Source organism: Chelonia mydas, chromosome 3 (assembly GCF_015237465.2).
Source record: "Chelonia mydas isolate rCheMyd1 chromosome 3, rCheMyd1.pri.v2, whole genome shotgun sequence".
Classification (NCBI taxonomy): domain Eukaryota; kingdom Metazoa; phylum Chordata; order Testudines; family Cheloniidae; genus Chelonia; species Chelonia mydas.
Window position 1 is genome coordinate 20628584 of NC_057851.1, and position 23262 is coordinate 20651845.

The window sequence follows — 23262 nt, forward strand, 5'->3', positions numbered from 1 at the left end:
AGGAGTAGAAGTGAGGGGAACAGAGGAAGGCCATTGGTCAGGAGCAGCCATGCGTGTACCATCAGCGCCCTCACACCCACTCATTATCTATCTAGGTATTTAGATAGATCTACAATCAGAGCATCTGGCACCATTAAGTGTTTAAAATATGAATAACAATATCAATCTCGTCCTTCCTTCCCATCCTGTAGGAGAATTAGCTTAATTTGTTTAGAATTGTTTTATTTTGTGTGTGTGTGTGTGTGTGTGTGTGTGTGTGTGTGTGTGTGTGTGAGAGAGAGAGAGAGACCGGGGGTGCAGCAGGTGCTGGTACAGAATTGAAGTCTCCAGGAGAGGGGCTATATCACGGGAAGACTCCTGCTAGAGAGACTGTATGCTGAGGAATAAAGAGGAGACACATCTGCACCACCGATAGGCCCAATTTTGGAAATACCTCTGTGATTCCTCCAAAAGGACCACACAGACACATGCCAGTTTGTACTGGTCTGAACCAAAGAGTTAGTGTGACCAGTAGCTAGTGCAGGATTTGCTAACTCTGTTATACCCTAATGACATTTGCTGTTTAGTGTAACATTCTCACTAACTTATGACTTTCATTCTATCCCTGCCCTGGGAATAAAGATCTCTTTTGTTTTCAGAGGGACTGTCATTCTTGGAAGGAGCCTGTTAAATACCCACATGGCTCTTATAGCTGTGCAGACAATACTTGCTCCAAAGTTTGTGGTGTAATGTTTGTATGTGCCAACACCACCAAATGTCCATGTTCCACTGCACAGGCCTATCTGAGACAAGATGGGGGTCAGTTACACTTATAATTATTACTTGTATGGCAATAGTGCCTAGACACCCCAGCTGAGATCAGGGTCCCCTTGGGCTAGACATCATACGAACACATAGCTAGCTCCTGCCCTGATTGATTTACAATCTAAATAGACAAGACCAACAAAGGGTGGGCGGGGAAACAGGGGCACAGGGAGGTGAAATTACTTGCCCACGGTTATGCAGTGAGTCGGTAGCAGAGCCAGGAATAGAATCCAGGTCTCTTGAACCCAATGGCCAATGCCCTACCCAACAGACATACTACCTCCCAACATTTGCTCATAAAATGTCTCTTATTTATTTATTGGTTAGTATCTGAGGGTCCTATTATGGCTGAATAATGAGTTTTCAAGGGTGCCATCAGTTTAACCACTACTCTTTAAGATTACAAGCTATCATTTCCCACCAGAAAGCACTCCTTTCCTAACGGAGAAAAAAATTATAATTATGTTGTCAAGTGAATGATTAAACCATGCATTTACAAAGACGTATTGTACTTTAATCTGTTGCGTGACTCTTGATCATTGTAACGATAGCTTACTTGCTGCCAGTCCTGAAGATCACCTGTTTTGTTGCATCATTCCATGAACATTTCACTGAAATTGATGAAATATCAGTGTCTATTGCTGAACATTCAACATGTCCAAGAGTTAGATCACATTTAGATCACAGTTCAGAGGTGACAATTAGCCCTAACTGTCCTACGGATTTTTGCGATGTGAATACTTGTCCATTGGGAACTGCACTGAGACCATGGTGAGGATTTTTGGCCTGTGTTGTGCAGCAAATCAGATTAGATGATTGCAATGGTTCCTACTGGCCTTAACATCTGTGAACTATCAAATAATAAACACAGGGGCTTTTACTGAAGATATTACAAGTGGTGAGTACCTGACCAAAATTCTTCCTGTTCCTACCTCAGCTACCTGTGCTGTGGAACAGAGTGCTATACTTCCGTAGATTGTCTCCCTTCACCCTAAAGGCATCTGCCTTTCAGTGTTTAAAATTCTTTGGGAAGAAGTGCTGTGTAATGTAAGATATTAATTGTAATTTAGATTAATGTTGAATTGTGCTCCTTCTATTACATCTGTAAACTTGTTTGCTGCTGCACTGGTATGAAATATGCTCTGTATACTTCTGCACTCACATGGCTCCATTCAACCAAGGACTGGTCACTATTTTAATCCCCAGTTTATGGAGAGAGAAAATAAGGCACAGAGAAGTTAAATGGTTTGCTCAAAATCACACACAGGTCAGGGACAGAGCCCAGCTTGCGTGGCTCCGTGCTTTAACCACTAGACAGTACTGCCCCTCTCATTAGCTTAAAAAACTCAAGGGTGCTATTAGCAAAATTAAACAAATAAGTAAAATCAGTATAATTCACTCACTTCAGGCTTCCTAAGTTCCTCGGTCACAAAATTCAGGTTGTTCCATCCATCATAGGACCACAGTCCCTGATAAAATGCCACTCCGATTGGCCCAATCCCTGCAGTTGTGTTTTGAAAGGCGTCCTGGAAACTTTGCGTGTGTCCATTGATAAGCAACACCACTCCGCCTATTACAATGACCAGCAAAACTAACAGTTTGGCTGCTGTAAATATGTTCATAATGGCTGTGGCCAGCCTCACATTGAGACAATTAATGATGGTTAAAAACAGGATACAGCCAGCGGCCGTACACTTGATCACTACCTGAGGGGTTGAGCATCCTTGGTAAAATGGAGCAACAGCATATTCGGCAAAGCTTAAAGAGACACCTGCCACACTGGCAGGCCTTACCACGATGATGGAAGTGTATGCAAAAAGAAAAGCAGGAAGAGAGCCAAAATTCCTTAAGATATAAATATAGTCCCCCCCTGACTCTTTAATTATGGTCCCAAGTTCAGCATAAGACAGGGCTCCAAACGTGACCAGCAGACCACAAGCAGCCCAGATGATGAGACTTCCTGCAGGGCTACCCATATGGTACAGCACCCATTCTGGAGACATAAAGATCCCAGACCCGATCATGGTGCCTGCAATTAACGACACAGCGCTAATCAGTCCAATCTCTCGCTTCAGCCTTAAAGTCCCCATCCCTTCACTCGGATCTGCAGCCGAACTAGAAGAGTCTGCTGTCCTCCTTTCCCGCATAAAGGAGCTCTTAGTATATGTTGCTTCAGAGAAGGTGTAAAAAAGCAGGACTCAGTGTTTCAAGTAAGGACTGTCTCAATCCTTAAGGTCACAGTTAATAATTACAGCAGTTAAGTAAATTACTTCAGATGTTACTGTGTCCATTCAGTGATTTATAGTGAGATATGAGACCTTTTTTTGTTGCCTTCCTTTCCTTTTATTACCATCTTATCATGTGTTATAACACAGTGCTGCTTTACCCTGCTTCATCCTGGCTCAGGTGCCGAGCCCCTTTTACTCCCATTGCAGGCAATGGGAATGGTCTGCCCTCAACACCCCAGAGGAGGTGCTCAGCACCTTGCAGGATTGTGTAATCCTGATTAGCTTGCAGTTTTGCATGTTATGAGTTTGTGTCAATCCAAAAACAAGCTGCAGACAAGCTAAATTCCCATACAAATATGCACTTTATTCTCTGAGGCTGATTCAAAGTCACTGTTCAAGCAATTTTCAGAACTGGTACCGTAGACCCTGCACGCTGCTGGAGCTTCTGACTTGGATTGTCATGCCATATCAAGGAGCTCTTGATTGTCATGCCATAACAGGCTCTTCTTCCCCAAAAGGCTGGTTATTGCATCTTGTTTGGACAAGCACTGCTTTCAGTTTGGAAATCAAAGACAGTGCAAGTGAGGTGAATGTTCTGTCAAAGACGGTCCATAGACACAATGCCCACAGTTAAGGGCAGATTCTGGCTCTGCTTGAATGGCTTTACAAGGTGAGGGAGAAAGTGTATGCAGGCAGCTGTCTTTTCCTTACACCCTTCTGATGGGGGTAGCCAGTGTCCCTCCCCATTCTGCATGAGCTGGTAATCTTATATATGAGGTACAGCAGCTGCTGCTCCTGCCTGTGTTCATCTTGCATTCTGGGGCCATTCTGCTTGCATCTACTAATTTCCACTGGTGCTTTGTTCCCAGAAGAGGCAAATTGTGCAGCTTCAATTTCTTGGCTTCAGTGGAAATTATACCTGAGTAAGGACTAGTCTGGCATATAAATTTTTCATTTTTTAATCTTATTCATTTCAATGTCTATGATATAGAAAAAGGCATCGATCCAAGACTCTAGACACTTTTAACATATGGTACAAACAGGAATAAATCCAGCAAGCTCCCCAAACCAGAGAAAAACAGAAAAAAATCAACCTCCCCAACACCCCATCCACTCATACACACAAAGAAAACCAAACTCCACCCATTCACAAGTATCACAAAGTTGGCTGAAATTTTTCTACCAAGTTCTTTCCTCAGAAAATGCCTTTTCAGCCAGAGTAGAAATGTTTGTGAAGAATTTCCATTTTCATAAAAAAATTCATCTTATCAATTAAAAATTAAAAAAATTTAATTTGTGTGAGGAAACCCCCACTTTCACTCACACCTTAACTCCCTCCCACAGGTAGTGATTCCCCCTCCCCTTAAACAAAAAAACATCTTTTGGAAAATTTCAAAACATTTTCTTTCCAAGTTTTTTGTTGAAAACATATATATATATAAATGGAAAATACTGAACAAAATGAAAAAAGTGTCTTTTGGGGGGGGAAATTTTTCACAAAATACACTGACCTTTTTTGACCAGCTTTAATCACAAACAAATAGCAGCCATCAATGTGTCACTCCATCCTCAAAATTATAATGAACTCTCAGCAGCCAGGCAGATGCCTCTTTGTACAAATGATTTTAATGGAACATGAAGCCAGACACTATGATGTATATCCAGACTGCTACTTTGTGGAACACACATTTTAGATGAAAAGACTAAGACAAAGTACACTCCATCTTTCAACAAGTCCAACTTAAAGAGACAGGGGAATCCAGTGGAGGCTGGGGACATCTGAAAACACCAACTAATAATCTCACTAAGCAGCAATTCTACAGTGCCTTCCATTAAGGATCTCACAATGTTTAACTTTAAGGTAGATGGACTAAGTCTCACAACATACGGGAGTGGTAGGTGTGATATTACAATCCTTGTTATACAAATAGGAATAGGGAGGCACAGAGAACCAGACTTTTAAGGTATTTAGGCCCCTAAAGATGCTGATGGAGCCCAACTCCCAATGGGAGTTAGGTGCTTAGGCACTTTTGAAAATCCAGCAAGGTCCCTATCTGCATCTTTAGCTTCCTGAATACCTTTAAAGATCTGGCTTAGAGAAGTTAAGTGACTTGACCAAGATTCCTAAATTTGACTACTTTAGTTTGAGTCTCTCCCTTCCTCACAAATGGAGATATTACTGCTTCCTGACCTTGCAAGGCTGCTAAGTGGCTAATTATTATTATTAATATTTGTGAATGACATTACAATCCTTGAATTAATAGCCATTATATAGGTAGAATAAGTATTTATTGCCCTACATTTGCATTATACCACTAACTGGGATTGCATTTTAGATAATGTACAAAAAGCAGATTCTAATGTGTCAGCATGTTGTACATCTAGGGTCATTCTACATTTTACCAATGATTTTTTGCAGACATAAACCTTGGTCTACTTGCAATCTTTAGTGTTCAGTTTGCTTCCTCTTGCCATTGTGCACCACAGATTTGTCTAGGTACCACGGACAAATTCTTTTCTCAGCTGTATTTGTGCAAATCAGGAGTAACTCCACTGACTTCAATGAAATCAATAGTGTTACTCCTGTTTCACACCAGTATAGTTAAAAGCAGCTTGTCACTCCAAGTGCCTATCAGCAATAACTCCCAATAGAGAAAAAAAAATATTTTCAAGATTTTTACATGATTGCAGTGATTAGTTTCTTGTGAGATTATGGTAAACTCTTGTGGACCTATTTTATTTATTAATAATACATTTAACATGTATAGTGAGAATCCCTGAGCACTTTGCAAATATTAATTAAGTCTGAAATCACCTCTATGAGGTATTTAAAATTCACTGCACAGGTGAATAAACAGAGGTAAAAATGTATTTGCCCAAGATCACACAATAAGTGAGCAGCAAAGTCAAGAATCAAAACAAAACAAAACAAAAAACACCACCACAGGAGTTCTGACTCCCAGTTCCTTACTCTAACCGATAGACCACAATTCCTGTATTTTATGTTTTTTAACATTTTATTATAGTGTCTGTCACCAAATACCTGGCACTGTGCTACATTTAAAACAATAATTAAAACTTTTATTAAATTATATTTCATCTTCTAAATATTTAACTATTAAAGCCCCGAGGTTACGATAGAGATGTATGTGTATCCATGTATCTAAGCGGGCGGGGGGAGGCAATGCAAACATATTCACAGAGCATTTATTTTTGTTCCTTTCTCTCGAACAATACTATAATCCGCCAACTCTTTCTTGTAAACAATATAAAGAAAAAAAAATGGTCAGCTGCTAACCATACACATGGATTTGAATTCCATCCAAATAAATCATTCCAAATTCAGGAGAAAGTAGTTATTCACACTCTTTACCTCCCCACTGTATTCCAGACTAGAGCTGAGCAACATTTTTCAAATGAATAATTTATCTGATGAAAAATGCAGTTTCAGTTGAATTAAAACTATTCAGGAATTTGACATGAATAATTTCAGCCAGACAAGGAGGTGGTGCTATATCCTCATCCCTAACCCATTTGGATTAGAAAACCCAGGTTCAAATTCCCCATTCAGGAACAGACAGTAAATTAACTTTCCTGGTTCACTGAAAATTTTGAAAAATTTCAGATGCAGTTTGACCCCAACCAATTCCCCCTGACCTGATTTTTTGGAACTGCCACCAAACTGAAAAATCAGTTATTCCAGACCCAGTTCAGTTGTTCCTGACCCCCTGAATTGACCATCAGAATTTGCTTCTGATAGCTAAGTGCATCTCTGTTTGAAATGTGTTTGAGGAATCTTTCATAGGAATCTTTCATAGGAAAATACATTAGAGTTGCCTCCTATTTTTGCTTTTAAGAAGTATAAAGAAGATCTAAAAGCTTTTGAAAAAATACAGTGTTCTGCTTGTTTATTTACCATAGGAATATCATGAATTTCAGTCTTTCCTGTTTTTGCTGGAAGTCTACTTGGAGCACCAGAAAACAGGAGCAGGAGTTTTCTCAGCACTTAATATAAATAGAATAGAATTTTTAACAAAGATCTTTCCTCCTCAAGCATTTGATTTAAATAAGTGTTAACATCAGTGAAAAGCAAAAAAATCCCTTCCCTTCTCAATTACTCAGATTTCACTTTCTTTTAATTTGTGATAGCATCATCATGCTCCTAGTTTAGCAGTTATCCACAGTCTTCCAAGTAATACATGGTATACAAAACCTGAATTTCAAGTTTAAAAAGCAAGCAGTACAAAATCTTTTGTGAAGGTGGATTGGGAAACCTTTTAGGGCTTTTATTACCACAGAAAAGAGCACAAACTCATTTATTTTCCTTTGTAGGTTATCTTTCAAGCAGAAAGGTAGAGGATCACAAAGCTGTAAGGAAGTTTCTCAATAAAAAAAATACAACTGATGTTCCCCATATACCCAATTTACTAGTATTTCTCAAGCAGGAAATTAATACATGCCGAGTGTTCTTTCTACAATACCAAAAGCTGCCATAAAGCCTCATAGGTGAACGAACTGCAGCTCTAACAAGAATGAATGGCTACATGATTTGCAACAGGTAATCTTTTGCTCTTCTTACTAAAGGTTTGCTTTCAAAGAATAAAACTGTAGACAAATCTTGTGGCACAAGGATGTGTTTTGAATGAATTTATTAATGTTTGTGAAGTGCTTGGAGAACCTTAGAAGAAAGGCAGTCTAGTAATGCTAATTATTATTTTCAGTGCCTATGCTATAGTGATGATGCACTATAAATAATTAAGAAGTATTGATAGAAGTATATATATAAAACAATTACTGAATGTGTGCAGTCACTTCATTTTCTTCAGGTATTGATACAACATTTGACTGCACGCATTCAGTAGCTCTTCTAAGGCATTCAGATAATTATCTCTGAAGTTTTAAGTGGAGAGACAGCCTTGTCACTTGTTTTAAAGCGCTAACTTCTCATCTCCTCATTTGCACAGGAGACTTAAATGTGGTTAAATTAAAACCCTTTTTTCTCTTTAAATAACTTAGAAAAGATTGAAAAAGATGTTATGTCCATGTTTTTTAATTATTTTTTACTCCCCATATGACAGACTGAATTTAAAAAAAAAACATTTTTTAAATTTGAGCCAGATAATGAAGTTTCTGTAGGAGCTCTAAGGCTGGGATCCATAAAAGGAACTTAGGTATTGCAATGCTGAGCATTGAGACACCTAGAAAATCACAGGCATAGCTGTGATACACACATCTGAGTTAGGTACCAAGGCTCCCTATACAGTGAGTGGGGAGCCTTAGAATGTAATTCACAAAAGTCAGCATGCTACTTATGGAGCTGTCTAAAATAGCCAATGGGAGATGCTGATAACAGGGGTGTGTCCTAAACTGCACCCCTTTCATGGAGATAGGCACCTATCTGCTTAGCAATCCGTGAACTGAAACCCCTCTCCTGGAGTCCCACAGCTTAGACACCTACATAGTTTCTTACAGGAATGTGTTAGGCATCTGCGGGAACTGTGGGATAGCTACCTTCAGTGCACCATTCCGTAAGTCGATGCTAGCCACGGTAGTGAGAACACACTCCGCCGACTTAATGCACTTAGTAAGGACATACGCAATCGACTGCATAAAATCGATTTCTAAAAATCGACTTCTATAAAATTGACCTAATTTCGTAGTGTAGACATACCCTGAGGGGGAAGAAAGGATTGGAACAGAGGTCTCTCACCTCTCAGGTGAGTGCTGTAATTACTGAGCTATGGGATAGTCTGATGTGGCCCCCTCCGCCTCTCCTGCTGAAGCTGTTCCACTGTGGATAAATAACGAACAAGTGATTGGAGCAAGGGGGCTGGACCCTGTATCCCCCATTTGGGACAGAGAGTAAGGCAGGGAAACTGCTCTGTAGCCTCATGGTTAAGACACCAAGCTAGGAGGTGGGAGACACAGATTCCAGTCTCCCTCCTCCATCTGCTCTTTATTTTTAAGAAGAGGAACAGCTTCAACAGGTGAGACTGAGGGAGCCCCACATCAGAATATCCTGTAGCTCAGTAATTAGCACACTGGTATAAGAATCTGTTCAAATCCCTTCTCCCCCTCAGACATGGGGGGGAATTGAATCTGGGTCTCCCTCATCCCAGGTGAGTGCTCTAACCACTTGGCTAAAAGTTATGTAGTGGGCACTACCTCCTGCTGCCACTGCTGCAGCTGCCAGATGTAGGCACCTAAGTACCTTGTGGCTCAGGGTCTAAGTAACTAAGATTCATTAGCTGGTATCTAAATAGCCTTTTCTAGTGCCTAGAGAGAGGTTCCCATTTCCATTCTCATGATAATTGATACCAACACTAATTCCCACTATCCTAACTCATCAGGACATCTAGCAATGTATAAGAATTTTGGGGCTGATTCTCTACTCTTTACACCTGGATGAGTCATTTACACCTTTTCTGAGTCAGTGTAAATGCAAACATTCTAATTTATTTGCATGTCTACACCCAGGTTTAAATGATTCCTTGGGGTATGAAGCAATGGAGAGACAGGCTCATAAAGTTTGTGTCTGATGTATTATCCAAAGCACTATTCACATAATTAGCCAAAAACTAACTTTTTTATGGGCTATATAAAGAGTGGTTTCATCACTGTTCTCCCTAAAAAGGTTTGTGAGCAGAAGAGGTCAGAGTACCCTTTTCCTCCTCTTGTGATTACTAGGATCTTGCGAAACTCTTAGCAGAGCTGGCATTTAATAAATCCAGGTTTCAGAGTAGCAGCCGTGTTAGTCTGTATTCGCAAAAAGAAAAGGAGTACTAGTGGCACCTTAGAGACTAACCAATTTATTTGAGCATAAACTTTCGTGAGCTACAGCTCAATTCATCGGATGCATTAGCTTATCTTAAGTGATCACTCTCCTTACAGTGTGTATAACACCCATTTTTTCATGTTCTGTGTGTATATAAATCTCCTCACTGTGTTTTCCACTGAATGCATCCAATGAAGAGAGCTGTAGCTCACGAAAGCTTATGCTCAAATAAATTGGTTAGTCTCTAAGGTGCCACTAGTACTCCTTTTCTTTTTAATAAATCCAGTATCTTAACAACTCACCGGCAGGGGTGCTGGAACAATTTGGATAGTGGGGGTGTTGAGAGCCTTTGAGCCAAAGTGTAAACCCGGTATATGATGTAAACTACTTCAAAGCAGGGGGTGCAGCAACACCTCTAGTTCCAGCACCTATGCTCACTGATATTTGTTTTTGTCTTCGACTTTTCAAACTCTCTGAGATCCAACTTGCTGTTGCCATCTGCTGGCTTATAAACAGCAAAACAATTGTCCCGTAGCTCTTCAGTATTGTTCTAAACTTCCTTTTGCTGTTTTTATGGGTTTGAAAACTGCTGAAAATTTAAATTTACATTTAACATTTTTAAAAATGTTAAAACTTAAGGTAAAAACTAAGAAACATAAACCTGCAGGACACACTGAAAACAGAAAATAAAACAAAGCTAAATAGAAATAGTTCCACTGGAGGCAGGATATGCCTGTGTAATATGTATACTTTATTTACAATAGCACCTCCGGATATCAATCAAAAATTAGTATCCTACCTGCTGGACACTTATTGAAACGACAGCCTCTGCCCCAAAGATCTGATATATTGATCTTTTGTTGGGGTGGGGGGTTTGATTCATGCCATTTTCACTGAGGATTGTGACCGCTTTCTAAGAAACTTGGGCCAGTTTATGGGGTTGGGTGGAAACATTGTGAAGTCCATACAAATAAGCTGAAATGTTGAGATTTCAGAGGCATTTAGCATTGAGTTTTGGGTTCTAATCTCAAATGAAAACAGGCTATTTATGTTGTGGCTCAGGATCTAAGTAACTAAGATTCATTAGCTGGTATCTAAATAGCCTTTTCTAGTGCCTAGAGAGAGGTTCCCATTTCCATTCTCATGATAATTGATACCAACACTAATTCCCACTATCCTAACTCATCAGGACATCTAGCAATGAGCTAGTAGGCGGATCTTAGCCTCATCCAGGATATAAGAAGAGATGTCTTTTTTTTTTTTTTTTTTTTAGCCCTGGTCTACACTACAGGCTTAGGTTGAATTTAGCCGTATTAGGTCGATTTTAAAATGAATGCGTCTACACGACCAACCCCGTTCCAGCGACCTAAACGGCTCTTAAAATCGACTTCTGTACTCCTCCCCGGCGAGGGGAGTAGCACTAAAATCGACCTTGCTGCGTGGAATTTGGGTAGCACAGACACAATTTGATGGTATTGGCCTCATACCAAAATGAGACCTCCTCTGATAATTGAGAAGCCAGTGGTGATAGCCCTGTGGAAGCTTGCAACGCCAGATTGCTACCAGTCAGTTGGGAATCACTTTTGAGTTGGTAAATCTACTGTGGGAGCTGCTGTGATGCAAGTAGCCAGGGCAATCAATTCACTTCTGCTAAAAAGGGTAATGACTCTGGGAAACATGCAGGACATAGAGGATGGCTTTGCTGTGATGGGGTTCCCTAATTGTGGTGGGGCGATAGAACGCACATCCCTATCTTGGCACCAGACCACCTTGCCAAAGAGTACATAAACCGCAAGAGGTACTTCTCAATGGTGTTGCGAGCGCTAGTGGATCACAAGGGCCATTTCACTGATATCAATGTGGGATGATTTTATGCATGCATCTTTAGGAATTTCAGTCTCTTCAGAAGGCTGCAAGAAGGAACTTACTTCCCAGACTGGAAAATTACCATTGGTGATGTTGAAATGCCAATAGTTATCCTTGGGAACCCAGCCTACTCCTTGCTCCCATGGCTCACGAAGCCATACACAGGCAGCCTGGACAGCAGTAAGGAGCAGTTCAACCATAGGCTGAGCAAATGCAGAATGGTGGTAGAATGTGCCTTTGGACGTTTAAAGGGGCGCTGGCGCAATTTAGTCACTAGGTTAGAACTCAATGAAAGCAATATTCCCATTGTTGTTCCTGCTTGCTGTGTGCTCCATAATATCTGTGAAAGTAAGGGGGGAAAGTTTCTAGCAGGGTGAGGGATTGAGGCAGATCGCCTGGCTGCCAATTATGAGCAGCCAGACACCAGGGCAATAAGAAGAGCACATCGAGGCACACTGCGTCTCCGAGAGGCTTTGAAAACCAATTTCATGAGTGACCCAACACTGATGTGACAGTTCTGTGTGTTGTTCCTTACCAAAGTTGCCCCCTTTTTTGCAGGTACTGCCCTGTAAACTAAACCCCCACTAACCACAGTATGCACAGTGAATAAAGAGCCTCTTGTCCTCAATCCATGAATTTTTATTATGCTAACAAACACTGAACAGAGACAGCAATGAATAGCAAAGATAATCTGGGTCTAAGGGCCTGATAACATGGGGGGGGGGGGCAAGGACTCATACCTTATTACAATTGCACTGTCTAGCAATCAAAGCTGTAGGACTGAGAGGATTCTGCTTGATGAACCATCTGCTGGAGTTGAGTTCAAGGGATAACGGAGCTTCCTCCACCCTGCCCTGCATTCTTTTCTAGGATGTCTGGGAGAGGAGGATATGGAACTTGGTTGGGGTACTGGTGGAGTCCCTGCCTAGAATCGCATGCAGCTGCTCATAGAAGCAGAATATCTGTGGCTCAGAACCAGAGCAACTGTTCGCCTCCCTTATCTTCTGGTATGCTTGCCTGAGCTCCTTTATTTTCATGTGGAACTGCTGTCTGTGTCTGGTGTAGCCTCTGTCCCCACATGCCCTGTGCGATTTTGCCATAGATGTCAGCATTTCTTCTGCTGGTTCAGAGTTCTGCCTGCACAGACTCTTCTCCCCACACAGCAATCAGATCCAGTGTCTCCTGTATGCTGCATGCTGGAGCGCCTTTGCGGCCCTGGGCAGGCATGGTCAGCTGTGCTGGTGAGCTCTCCACGCTGATCAAACAGGAAATGAAATTCAGCCGCTCCCGGGGCTTTTCCTGTGTACCTGACTGAAGTGCAGTGGAGGTGAAAGTGCTGTCCAGAGCAGTCACATTGGAGCACTCTGGGACACCTCCCAGAGACCAATCCCATCGAATTACACAGCATTGTGTCTACACTACCCCTAATTCGACCCGGGAAGTTCGACTCTAGTGGTACATCTCTCGCCAAGGTGGAGTACTGGCGTCGATTTTAGAAGCCCTTTAGGTCAGCAGAAAGGGCTCGGTAGGGTAGACACTCATCTTTTAAATTCGACCAACGTGGCATATGTCGACCTAACGCAGTAGTGTAGACCAGGCCTTATTGAAGTCAATGGGATTACTCACATGCATACAGTTAAGCACCGCATAAGTCTTTGCAGGATCAGAGCCTTCAATTGTAAGCTTCTTGGAAAAGGGAGCAAAGCTTTCATCTGGTTTGTATGCCCCCAAGCAGATTGACACACTTGAGTATTTTCCCTCTTTCATCACCTCTATCAGTTAGTAAAGAGTAGGTTGCAAAACAATACATTGATGGCAGGGACAAATGCTCTTATTATCAAAATGGTTATATTCATTACCTAGGCTATTTCTTTGAACTTCCAGTGCCTTTTAATAGGGACTAAAATTAGAATACTTATATACTTATTTTTTTTTTATCCAGTATGCACAGGAATCAAATTGAAACTAATCTTATTTACAGCTTCAGCTGTACTGTGTACTAGGTGCACTACGTGATTTTGATTGCATAAACTATGGTGTACCCTCATCTTGAAGAGCTACGCATTAACAGTTCACTAACTGAATCCAGGGCCGGTGCAAACCACTAGGCGGTGGAGCGCCAAGTGGTTGGGGGCGGCGGTGGAGCGGAGGTAAGCTGGGGCAGGGGGGCGCGGGGAGGGCCGCCTGCAGCAAGTAGCGGGGGGGGGGGACGGCGCGCAGGGGGCCGCCTGCAGCAAGTAACGGGGTGGGGGCGCACAGGGGAACCGCTCCCCGCCCCAGCTCACCTCTGCTCCGCCTCCTCCCCTGAGCACCGCCCCGCTCTGCTTCTCTCCCTCCCAGGCTTGTGCGCCAAACAGCAGAAGCGGCGTGCTCGGGGAGGAGGCAGAGCAGAGGTGAGCTGGGGCGGGGCGCTGCTGCATGCAGCTCCCTGGGCTGAGGGGATGGTGGGGAGCTGCCGCAAGGCGGGGCTACCCGGGCTGAGGGGAGGGGGCGGCAGCGGGGAGCTGCAGCAGGGGGGCTCCCCGGGCCGAGAGGAGAGGGCAGCGGCAGGGAGCTGCCGCAGGGCAGGAGGGGCGGCGCAAGGTGGAAGTTTCGCCTAAGGCACCAAACCTCCTTGCACAGGCCCTGTCTGAATCAGAGAAAATTATAGTCCTATTGAGACATCTATTATCTAAAAAAAGACAAGATTATACTTGCTCAACTGTGAATAAGGTGGAATCATCTGAGGCCAAGCATACACAAAACGATGTCATTAGTTACTCACACTCTATTACAATGAATAGCCGTCTCTGACTGTTGTGATGCTGAGGTATGTTTATTATGTAGATCTATTTATATCACAGGCTATTAAGGGGAACTGAGTGACTCAGGAACAAAAGTTGGCCAACTGGGGAAATCAGTGTTCCTGGTTCAGTCTGTAACCTAGACCTGCTATGGTATTTATTATAGGATATTTATTTGTGGTAACGTCATTGGTGACAATGTTTAGGTTAGGGCTGTATACTTGACACATTGATCTTTCACTTAAAACCTTTGCAGAACAGTGTTATCCTGCCTACTTCAAAAGCAGAAATAATGTTTAGGGGGCAATGGCCAACTAATTAAACCTTACAGCAGCCTGTATATTTATAAAAAAGTTAAGTATTATCAATCTAACACATGGCTACTATGAAAGCATTGTCATTTAGTTGTGACTCTTCTATGGGTTCTAAATATAAACATTGTCATTGTTATCCCTTTTGACCCAAGCCACTAGCAAAAATTTGGAGTCTTGTAGATTCTTCCAGTGAGGAGGAGAAACTGATGATGGAGTCTAGTACCTTTTGATGCAATCTTGTTTATTTACAAAGAATGTACAAAGTTCTGTTTCTCTGAACACAGACAGAAGGAACTAAAATAAGAAGAGATATTTTCTTTGCTCACAAACCCAAACTTCTTTCAGCTTTCTCTCTAGGCTTTTCTCAGGGCTGTGCTGCCAGCTGCTTGTTCAGGCTGTGACTCTTTCTGTTCTATCTCTCTCCTGATTCTCATCCACACCCACGCATGCCCTTACCCAAACAATGCCCAGCCAAAACTCCTCTGCCCACATGGTTCAAATTCCTGAGTGGACTCACATATGCCTGTGTTTTAGGAGAGAGGTTGCCTAACATGAAGGGCGGTGGTTACACCTCACACATAACAAAAAGGTGTAACCCAGCCCCTATTATTATTACTATTATTACCTTATTTTATTTGTATTATTTTAGCAGTGTGCCTAGGAGCTCTAGTCATGGACCAGGACTCCTTTGTGATCCGCACTGTACAAACACAGAACAAAGACAGTTCCTGCTTGAAGGAGCTTACAATCTAAGAATAAGACAAGAGATGATAGATAGATACAGATACACAGATGGAGAAGCACAAGGAAACAGTGAGACAATATTGATCCTCATGATAGTCTGTGGTCTCAGCACACCAGCAGCTTAACCATTGTCATGTTTTTTATGGGCATCATGGCAAAAGAGAGTTTTAAGGAGAGATTAATACATTAGTTTTGCAGATGTTTATGGGGAGCTCCTTCCAAGTGTGAGGGGTAGAATGGGAGAAAACACGAATATGCTTCTTTGAAAATTTAACAAGTGGGCAATGGAGGCTGGTATCAAGAGCCAATTGGAAGCCCTTTTGATAGTGGATGAGAAATTATCGGTAGGGTAGGGATAGGCTGTGAAGGGAAAGTGAAGACAGGTAATTGATGCAGGAGACAAGAGGGAGTGAGAGAAAGGATATAAAGAGAGGGGTGATTTGGTCTAAGTGAAAGGCTATGAAAATGATCTTTTCTGCAGCATTCTGAATGGATACGAGCGGAACAGGGTTGCATTTTTTAAGGGCAGAGAGAAGGATGTTGTAGTAATCAAGACAATGAAAGCTTGGAGGAGAGTTTTAGCTGTGTGAATGGATAGGAAAGGTGGTATTGTAGAGATGCTATGCAGAAAGAATCTGCAAGATTTGGACATAGCCTGAATGTGATGACCTAGAGAGGTCTGAGTTGAGGATGCCCAGGTTAACACACAGCCACACCCACCACGATAATAATGATAAACAGGCACCATTTATGTAGTACCTGTTATATGTTGCATTCAGCTGCAGGTCCAACATATGGAATACTAATTGACTCTATTCCTACAGCTATGTATCTTGTTGATGATGCTGATACTCAGTGAGAAGACCAAATAAAGTAAAACCAGGTTGATGTGTGATTCATAAGAAACCCCTGGAGAGTGCTTGGGAAATCATTATCAATTATTAATGCCTTAACATTTATATCCTAGCATTTTTATTAAGAAGCTCAAAATGGATTAATATCAAATTAAACTATTAATAAGTACTTTTAATTTCTCTTCAGCACAAAACCAAGAGTGGGTTTTTTTTTTTGGTAGCGTGAGCCAAAAGTTTGAATGCTACTCTTAATGTGATAATTAGTTCCTACTTTATTTTAATTGCCAGAGTTTTATTTTTCAAACAAATTTGTTAATTGATTGCATTTATACATTTTTCTTCTCTTTACGTGTTTATTTTTCATCCTCTAATACAAAGGACCAGTCAGACCAGGTAGAGATCACATATATTTCTGAAGCTTATGCTGATCAAAAAATACTTAGCACTTACAGGCATGTAGCACTTCAAAGCATTTTACAAGCATTAGATAATCCTCACAAACACTATTGTGCAGTAGGAAAGTGGTACTGTCCCCATCTTACAAATGAAGAAAGTGAAGGAAAGGTTAGCAGAATATTTTTTAAGTGATCACTAATTTTAGATGCTCAATTTGAGATGCTGAGGGCCTGATTTTTCAGAGGTGCTGTACGTCAGTCAAAGTTCCCAAATCCTCTCAAAATCTGAGAAGGGCCTGTAACTTATGCATGTTATGCCTATGTTTGCCAAGGGCTGTTTTGTGTCCTGGGAATGGCTAGAGTGTAGTTGTGCTTCTACCATGCTATCTTTCCCCTAGCTAGGCCTCCCTGCTCTGAGGGTAGTGCCTTGGGAACCACTGCATTGGTTTTATGTGTAAGCGGGGGAATAGTCCCGCTATTGTGGGGAACTTTCCTGGCTTCTGCACTACCCCCGTGAAGTGGGCTAGCGAAAGGATCTGAGTCCTCTCTTCCAATTCCTTTTACCCAGTGGTCTCCCTGCCCCTGAGGGTTCCCCTTCCACTCTCCTATCTGGCAGAGTCCTCGTAACCCCAGCAAGGCTGGGCCCAGGATTCCTGGGGGGCTCCACACCCAACCCTGCTGTGGTCACCTAGGACAGGGGCTAGGGTGTCCCCACTCCGGGGTACTCTCTCTGCACTGGGCACTTCTCTGACCCACTGACCATTACATACAATTTAAAGCAAATGCAAGTTATTTAATCAACAATTAATTTTAAAAAGAATAAGGAAAAGTGGGAAAGGTTAAAGGAAACACATCAACCCGCTCTGTGGCAGGGAACATCACAAACAGTGTCTCTGGAATGTCAGGGCAGTTCACAGTCTGTTTCTTGTAAGTCACAGGCCTCCTTCTCCGGCCCTGGCTGTGCTGTAGGGATGCTGTGGGCTGGACACTTGCTCTGGTGGTGGCCACACGCTCTCAGGCTCTAAGTGGTAGGACCCTTCTTCCCAGTGTCGCCCCCGCCCTGTCGGTGTTACAATCCAAGCCTGACCTGCAGAGCCTCTTGGCTGAGGCGTCTCCCTCTGCTGGGCCTGCTGCCCAGGGTCCCCCTCGCTCTCCCCAGCTGCTCACCGCACCCAGGTCAGGACTGCTCCAGCCCCAGCTCCACCACTCTGTCTCAGCACTGCTGCTGCTGCTCTGCCTCCAGCTCCCTGGGCTGCTTCTTTGGCCCCTCTGCCTCTGGTTGCTACAGCTCTGCTCCCAGGACAGGTCTGCTCTCTCTAGGCTGCTTTTCTGGTCCTTCTGGATCTGGCACAGCTCTGCTCCCCAACTTAGCTTGGGCCCCTGCTTTCTCCTTAGCTCGGCCCCACTCTGTCTGACCCAGGCAAATCCAGCTCATATGGAGGACAGGACCTCCTGACTCCCTGATTAGCCTCCCTGCCCTGTCATTCAGGCTGACCTGGAGCATTGGCCTCTCCCCATTGTTCCTGGGGACTATCAGTCTCAGGGTCCTGATTTCCCATAGACCCTTCCCCTTTTAGTACTGGGAGCTAGCCAACCAAAACACCCCCACTGAATGTTAGTAAGGGGGCAACAGTCCCATTACATATGCCACCTGGGAAATCCCCCTCAGCTGGGGAAATCCCCATGTAGCTGGTTAAACTGGCTTTACAGCACTTGGCATCAGTAATAATGTGACATTTGGACTGGGATTTAGGGCCACTGGTAGTCACGTGAGTAATAGTTGAAAGAGTGGATGTGTTGACATCCAACACTGGACTATCAATATGTTTTCAGTGCTTAAACAGGTTTCAGCTTTGTCAGGGGTTGGAACTTCTGTTTTTTATTAGATTTTGTAAAATGCTGTGTGTGTTGCTATAAAAGTGAGGGTTTTTTCTATATATTGCATCTTTAAATTTCCAAGAACCCTCCCGGTTTTCTGCAGCCGATTATAGAATAGGCACACATTTTATTCTTTCCTGGAGGCTGTACTCATTGTTTGTTCCTTTTTTTTTTCTAAAAGTAGTTATTTTTAGACTGAAAATACATACTTGTTCAATGTGTATGGGAAAAAAATATTGTAAATATCAGTTCTGTTTACTGATGTTTGGGTTAATGGTTGATTTGATATATGAAACACATCTGTGTGTGCCATGCTGCTTGAGACAAAGAACTGGTGGTGAGGTGAAATCAATTTTTTTCATTAAACCATAATTTCAAAATTATTTGAGGACTGGCCTATCAAAGCTGGCTTAACCTCTACGCCAGTTGCATGACAGGGATTCACCCCTCTAGCACAGCCTACTCTTGTTTGGTGAGGTGGGGGTTTTCATTATTATTACTGTAATTAACGTCTTTCTTTCAATAGCTACTTACATCACTACCCGTGGACTCCAGCGGGAGCTGGATCAGGCCCTAAAGCATCGTCCCATCGCACGCTGTGCAGAAGGATGGAACAATGAGGTGCCCGGAGTTCCGCATTTGGAACGCCGCTACCGCGGCGACCTCCTCTCTTCCCCTCCCCTCGCGCGGGGCCGCTGGGAGGGCACATCAAAGCGCGCGCAGACGCCGCGCCAACGCCGGTGATTGGCGCGCGGCGGAAGGGACTCGCGGGTTCCTGCTGCTCGCCCCTCCTCCGCCCCGGCCACAGCGCGCCTGCGCAGTGGGGGTTGCTGCTCTGAGTGTGTGTGGGTCTCTCTCGCCATGTTGTTGTGAGTCTCTGGCGGCTGAGGTGGTGGGGGGGAGGGGAGGAAGGAGAGACCCGGAGGTGGGGGCGGGCGGCGGGGACAGGGGTGTTCCAGGGCCCTGTCCGGCTCCGTTGCAGGGAGCAGCGCCGCCAGCCAGCCCGTGAGTATCTCCTGGGGCCGGGCTAGCGGAGGCGGCGGCGGCGGCGGTGGCGGGGGGGCGGACGGAGCCCCCTTTTGTCTCGGGCCTCGGGGGCCATGTTGTGGCTGGTAACCCGGCTGGTCGGGGCCTGGTCGATGGTGGCTGCCCTCTCCTCTGCCTTTGTGCCGCTCAGCTTGGGCCCTGTAGGGAGCAGCACAAAGGCGTGGGGAGGGAGCGGAGGGGTGGGGGGAACGAAGCGAGGGTGCGTATGGGGGAGGGGCAGCCTGGGGGAAAGGGGTGTGTATGGGGGAGGGGCAGCCTGGGGGAAGGAGGGTGTAGGAAGGAAGGGGTGTGTGGCCGGGGGCTCGGGAGGGGGGGGAGGGACAGTTTGGGAGAAGGAGGGGAAGTGTATGTTGTGGTTGGGAGAGTGTTGTGGGGTGGGGACTTCCGTGTGACCCTTAAAGCACCTTAAGAATGCTAACAGCACGCACCCGTTTGGTGAGGGAGCTTACTACGCTTTGGGTGAGGAGGGAGGAAAGACTTGGTGAGGAGTTTACGCCGAGGGATGTGATGGGATTTAGATGAAAGAGATGAATTCATCCCTGAAAAACAGATCTGTGGTGGGGAGGGGAAGGGTGGCAAGGAATTGGGAGAGCAATTCTCGCTGAAGGGCACAACTGAGATCAAGACACAGGAAACGTTGTGGAAATGTGAACAAGGGTTTTTCATTGCTTTCATTGAGTTTAAGGCCAGACCCTTAGATCATTTAGGCTGATCTCCTGTGTATTACAGGTTATTATATTTCACCTGGTTACTAAGGATATCTAAGTCTCTCTTTTTTTTTTTTGTAGAGCCATGAGAGTAGGTAGGAATACTAAATGCACATTTTATAGTTGATGCCACACAATTAAATGTTGGATTTTATTTTTTCTTTAATATATCTCTATCTGCGCACACAAAATCAGAGAAAACATTATTGCAAAATATAACCATTGTCACAATACAACTAAATGCAGAGCGGATCACATTTTTATTTGATTACTGCAGATAATTTTAAAAATGTTTTAATAGTCATACAAGAGATTTTTGGGCTTGCTATGAAGTTTTGTGTGCACTTCACTTTAAACTGTGTCTTTAATTCTGTGAAAGTAAAGTGATACATGTTGAGCATTTTATACTCATCTGGTGTACTAAGCATTGTGTACAAAGCAAGCACAATGTCAAAACACTAAAAAAGTATCGTATTCGACATGGTTGTGTGGTTTAGAGGTTTTATCAAGTGAGTTTGGGGTGTGTCATTACTACCAAGTGATAAAGGCATTCATGAGTTTTATATATCATTGCAAATGAGTGCCCATAAAATCTTTATACCAAACATTTGTACCTTCTCTATATGTTACATATTAATAGAAATGGTTTTTGGAAATGTGTGTCCTAATTATTTTATTCATGGTCCTTTTTGTCCCACAACTGAATAGTCTGGCTCCTTTTAATTATCATGATTCAAACTATGTAGGCGTTGGAGGGAGAGGAAAATGAAAACAAATACATTCTTGAAATCTGTAAATATACCTAAAATGCCTGCCTATCTATCTATCTATATATATACACACATGCACACACATATAGTGCTGCTAATTTTGATGTCTGGAGGGTTTTAATGTCTATATACTTCAGGATCTTCGTTGGTTTAGAAACAGGTATTGTGCATATTGTTGGAAAGCTGGATCTCATTTTTGCAATGGTATAAAGAGGTGTTGGATCTTCAACCTTTCATTGGTCCGTGACTAAATATTGTACCATTGTAAATATTTTTTTGGTAGGGGAAGGTGGTGAGGAAATTAGAATTGGGGAAGATTGAATTTTGTGGCAGTTTTTATTTGTTTTGTTTTTTAAACAAAGCATCTGGCAGCTGCTTGAAGATGCTCAAAGGTTTGGAAAGTTAGAGGTAGTCCCAGAGGAGATAGACCTAATGGGCAAATGCAGGTAAGGAGGTGCTTGATAAATGCAGCTTTATCGCATGGTTCTTCAATTTATTGCATGAATATCATGTATGTGTATACACGTGCTATTTTAATCTTTATCATTTTTCTTTCTGTTTTTTTGCGGGGAGGGAAGCAATAGAATGGTGGCTAGGCAATTACAGTAATCAAAAGTGAGAGATAGTTATCCATTATGATGTTTATCAGTAGTGCAAAACTTTGAAGGGGTTTGACCAGGAAGAGTGCAATTGACTTTCCGTAAATGGTAGCTGCAGTGAAATCTATTATAGCTAATACATTTTCATTGGTAGAGAGAAAAGATCATTTTTCCTTGTCCTAGGGGAAAAATCAGTTTTAATGTAGGGTTGCAATATATATTTAAGATTGGTGTTTATTGCCCGATTGTAGTATATTAAACAATAAGTAACTTCATTCCCATTTGTTTAGTTGTGTGTGAGAGATTCTGTACATATTGTGGGACAGCATTAGCAGGGAGTTAGACTCATTCCCAGGTTTTTCAAACTAACTTAGTAGCATTTTTCCTGTTTCACTCTTGTCCAGTTTTCCCCTTGTCTAGGTGTGCATGTATGTGTGTACTAATAATTTGTGTGTACAGAACTTTCTAAAATGCTTTATCTTGAGAATTCAAGTCTCTGCTTTGTACAGTTGTTTCTGAAATGTTAAGGGATCCCAAAAGCTGGGGCTGGATGACCTGGGATGGATTACTTGATGATTTCCCTGTTCTGTTCTTTTCCTCTGAAGTGTCTGGCACTGGCCACTGTCAGAAGACAGGATACTGGGCTATGAGTGAACCATTGGTCTGACCCTGTATGGCCCTTCTTAAGAACATAAGTTGTTAGATGGGCAATGATTAACTTTCATTATTCGTATTCACATACATTGATACCTTCTTTCTGGTGTACCGGATTATGTAGAGTGTCATTCTTGATTGCAGTAAAAATTCCTAAATATTATTCTTGATGTTAATGCTGAGGTATGGGGGGGTGAGGAAGTCTGCAATATCACTTTTTAAATGTAACAAAGATATTGGCACTCAGCATTTTCTTAGGGGAAGAAAACAGACCTTTCATTTCTAAATAAAAACTGCTAAAGTGACCTTATAAAAGTGTGATGGGTAGGTCATGTAGATACTAGTTAGGTTGTATAAGCTGTGTTCACAGGCATGAGATATATTAGTTGCTCTTTCTGCTTCTGTTCTCTTTTTAAAAAATTTAATTGAAAAATACTTCCCTCATCCAGGGTGAAGTTTTTCCACCCATAACACAACTATTTTCTTGCTTACTCCACACAGTGGAACCGTTCCAGCATTGTCACTAAGCCAATACCCAAGCTCTGTGAAATGGAATAAGAAGTCCATCACTGAAAGGCTTTTTTTCTCCTCCTGTAACAAGAAGTTAAGTTTGCATAGTGCCTTTAATAACAATGTTTCAAGCCACTTTGTAGTAATATAGTAGAAATACTGTACAGCTGTATGTGTATAAAAACACCTTCAGATCACTTAGCGTTTACTCAGGTTCTAAGTGTTTCTGTGTGATTTCAAATAGGTATGTATAAAATCTTTCCTTTCTGCTAATAGCTTGCATATTGCTGAGACTTTTTTATTTTCAGGGGGCTTTGTTTATCCCCTTCAGAAT

At 42.7% G+C, this 23262-nt stretch overlaps 2 protein-coding genes across 18 annotated transcripts in view; one reads left to right on the forward strand and one right to left on the reverse strand.

Annotated features, from left to right (window-relative positions):
* Positions 1–2951, reverse strand: part of LOC102930459 (b(0,+)-type amino acid transporter 1-like) — a 28067-nt gene extending 25116 nt beyond the window's left edge. Inside the window, exon 1 of the mRNA XM_007070001.3 lies at positions 2208–2951. Coding sequence (XP_007070063.2) covers positions 2208–2951 — 744 coding nt within the window. The remainder of the gene's footprint in view (positions 1–2207) is intronic.
* A 16415-nt stretch (positions 2952–19366) lies between these two features.
* PUM2 (pumilio RNA binding family member 2) overlaps positions 19367–23262 on the forward strand; it is a 106193-nt gene continuing 102297 nt past the window's right edge. For 2 of the 17 annotated variants that reach the window (XM_043542208.1, XM_037894002.2), the window contains exon 1: positions 19466–19646. Coding sequence is in view for 1 of the 17 variants with exons in the window: in XM_043542212.1 (XP_043398147.1) it covers positions 19503–19510 (8 nt within the window). In the remaining 16 variants the exon portion in view is untranslated. Of the gene's footprint in view, positions 19647–22919; positions 23022–23042; positions 23173–23262 lie in introns of those variants that run through there. The other 15 variants (XM_043542214.1, XM_043542219.1, XM_043542207.1 and 12 more) reach the window with 14 other exon arrangements.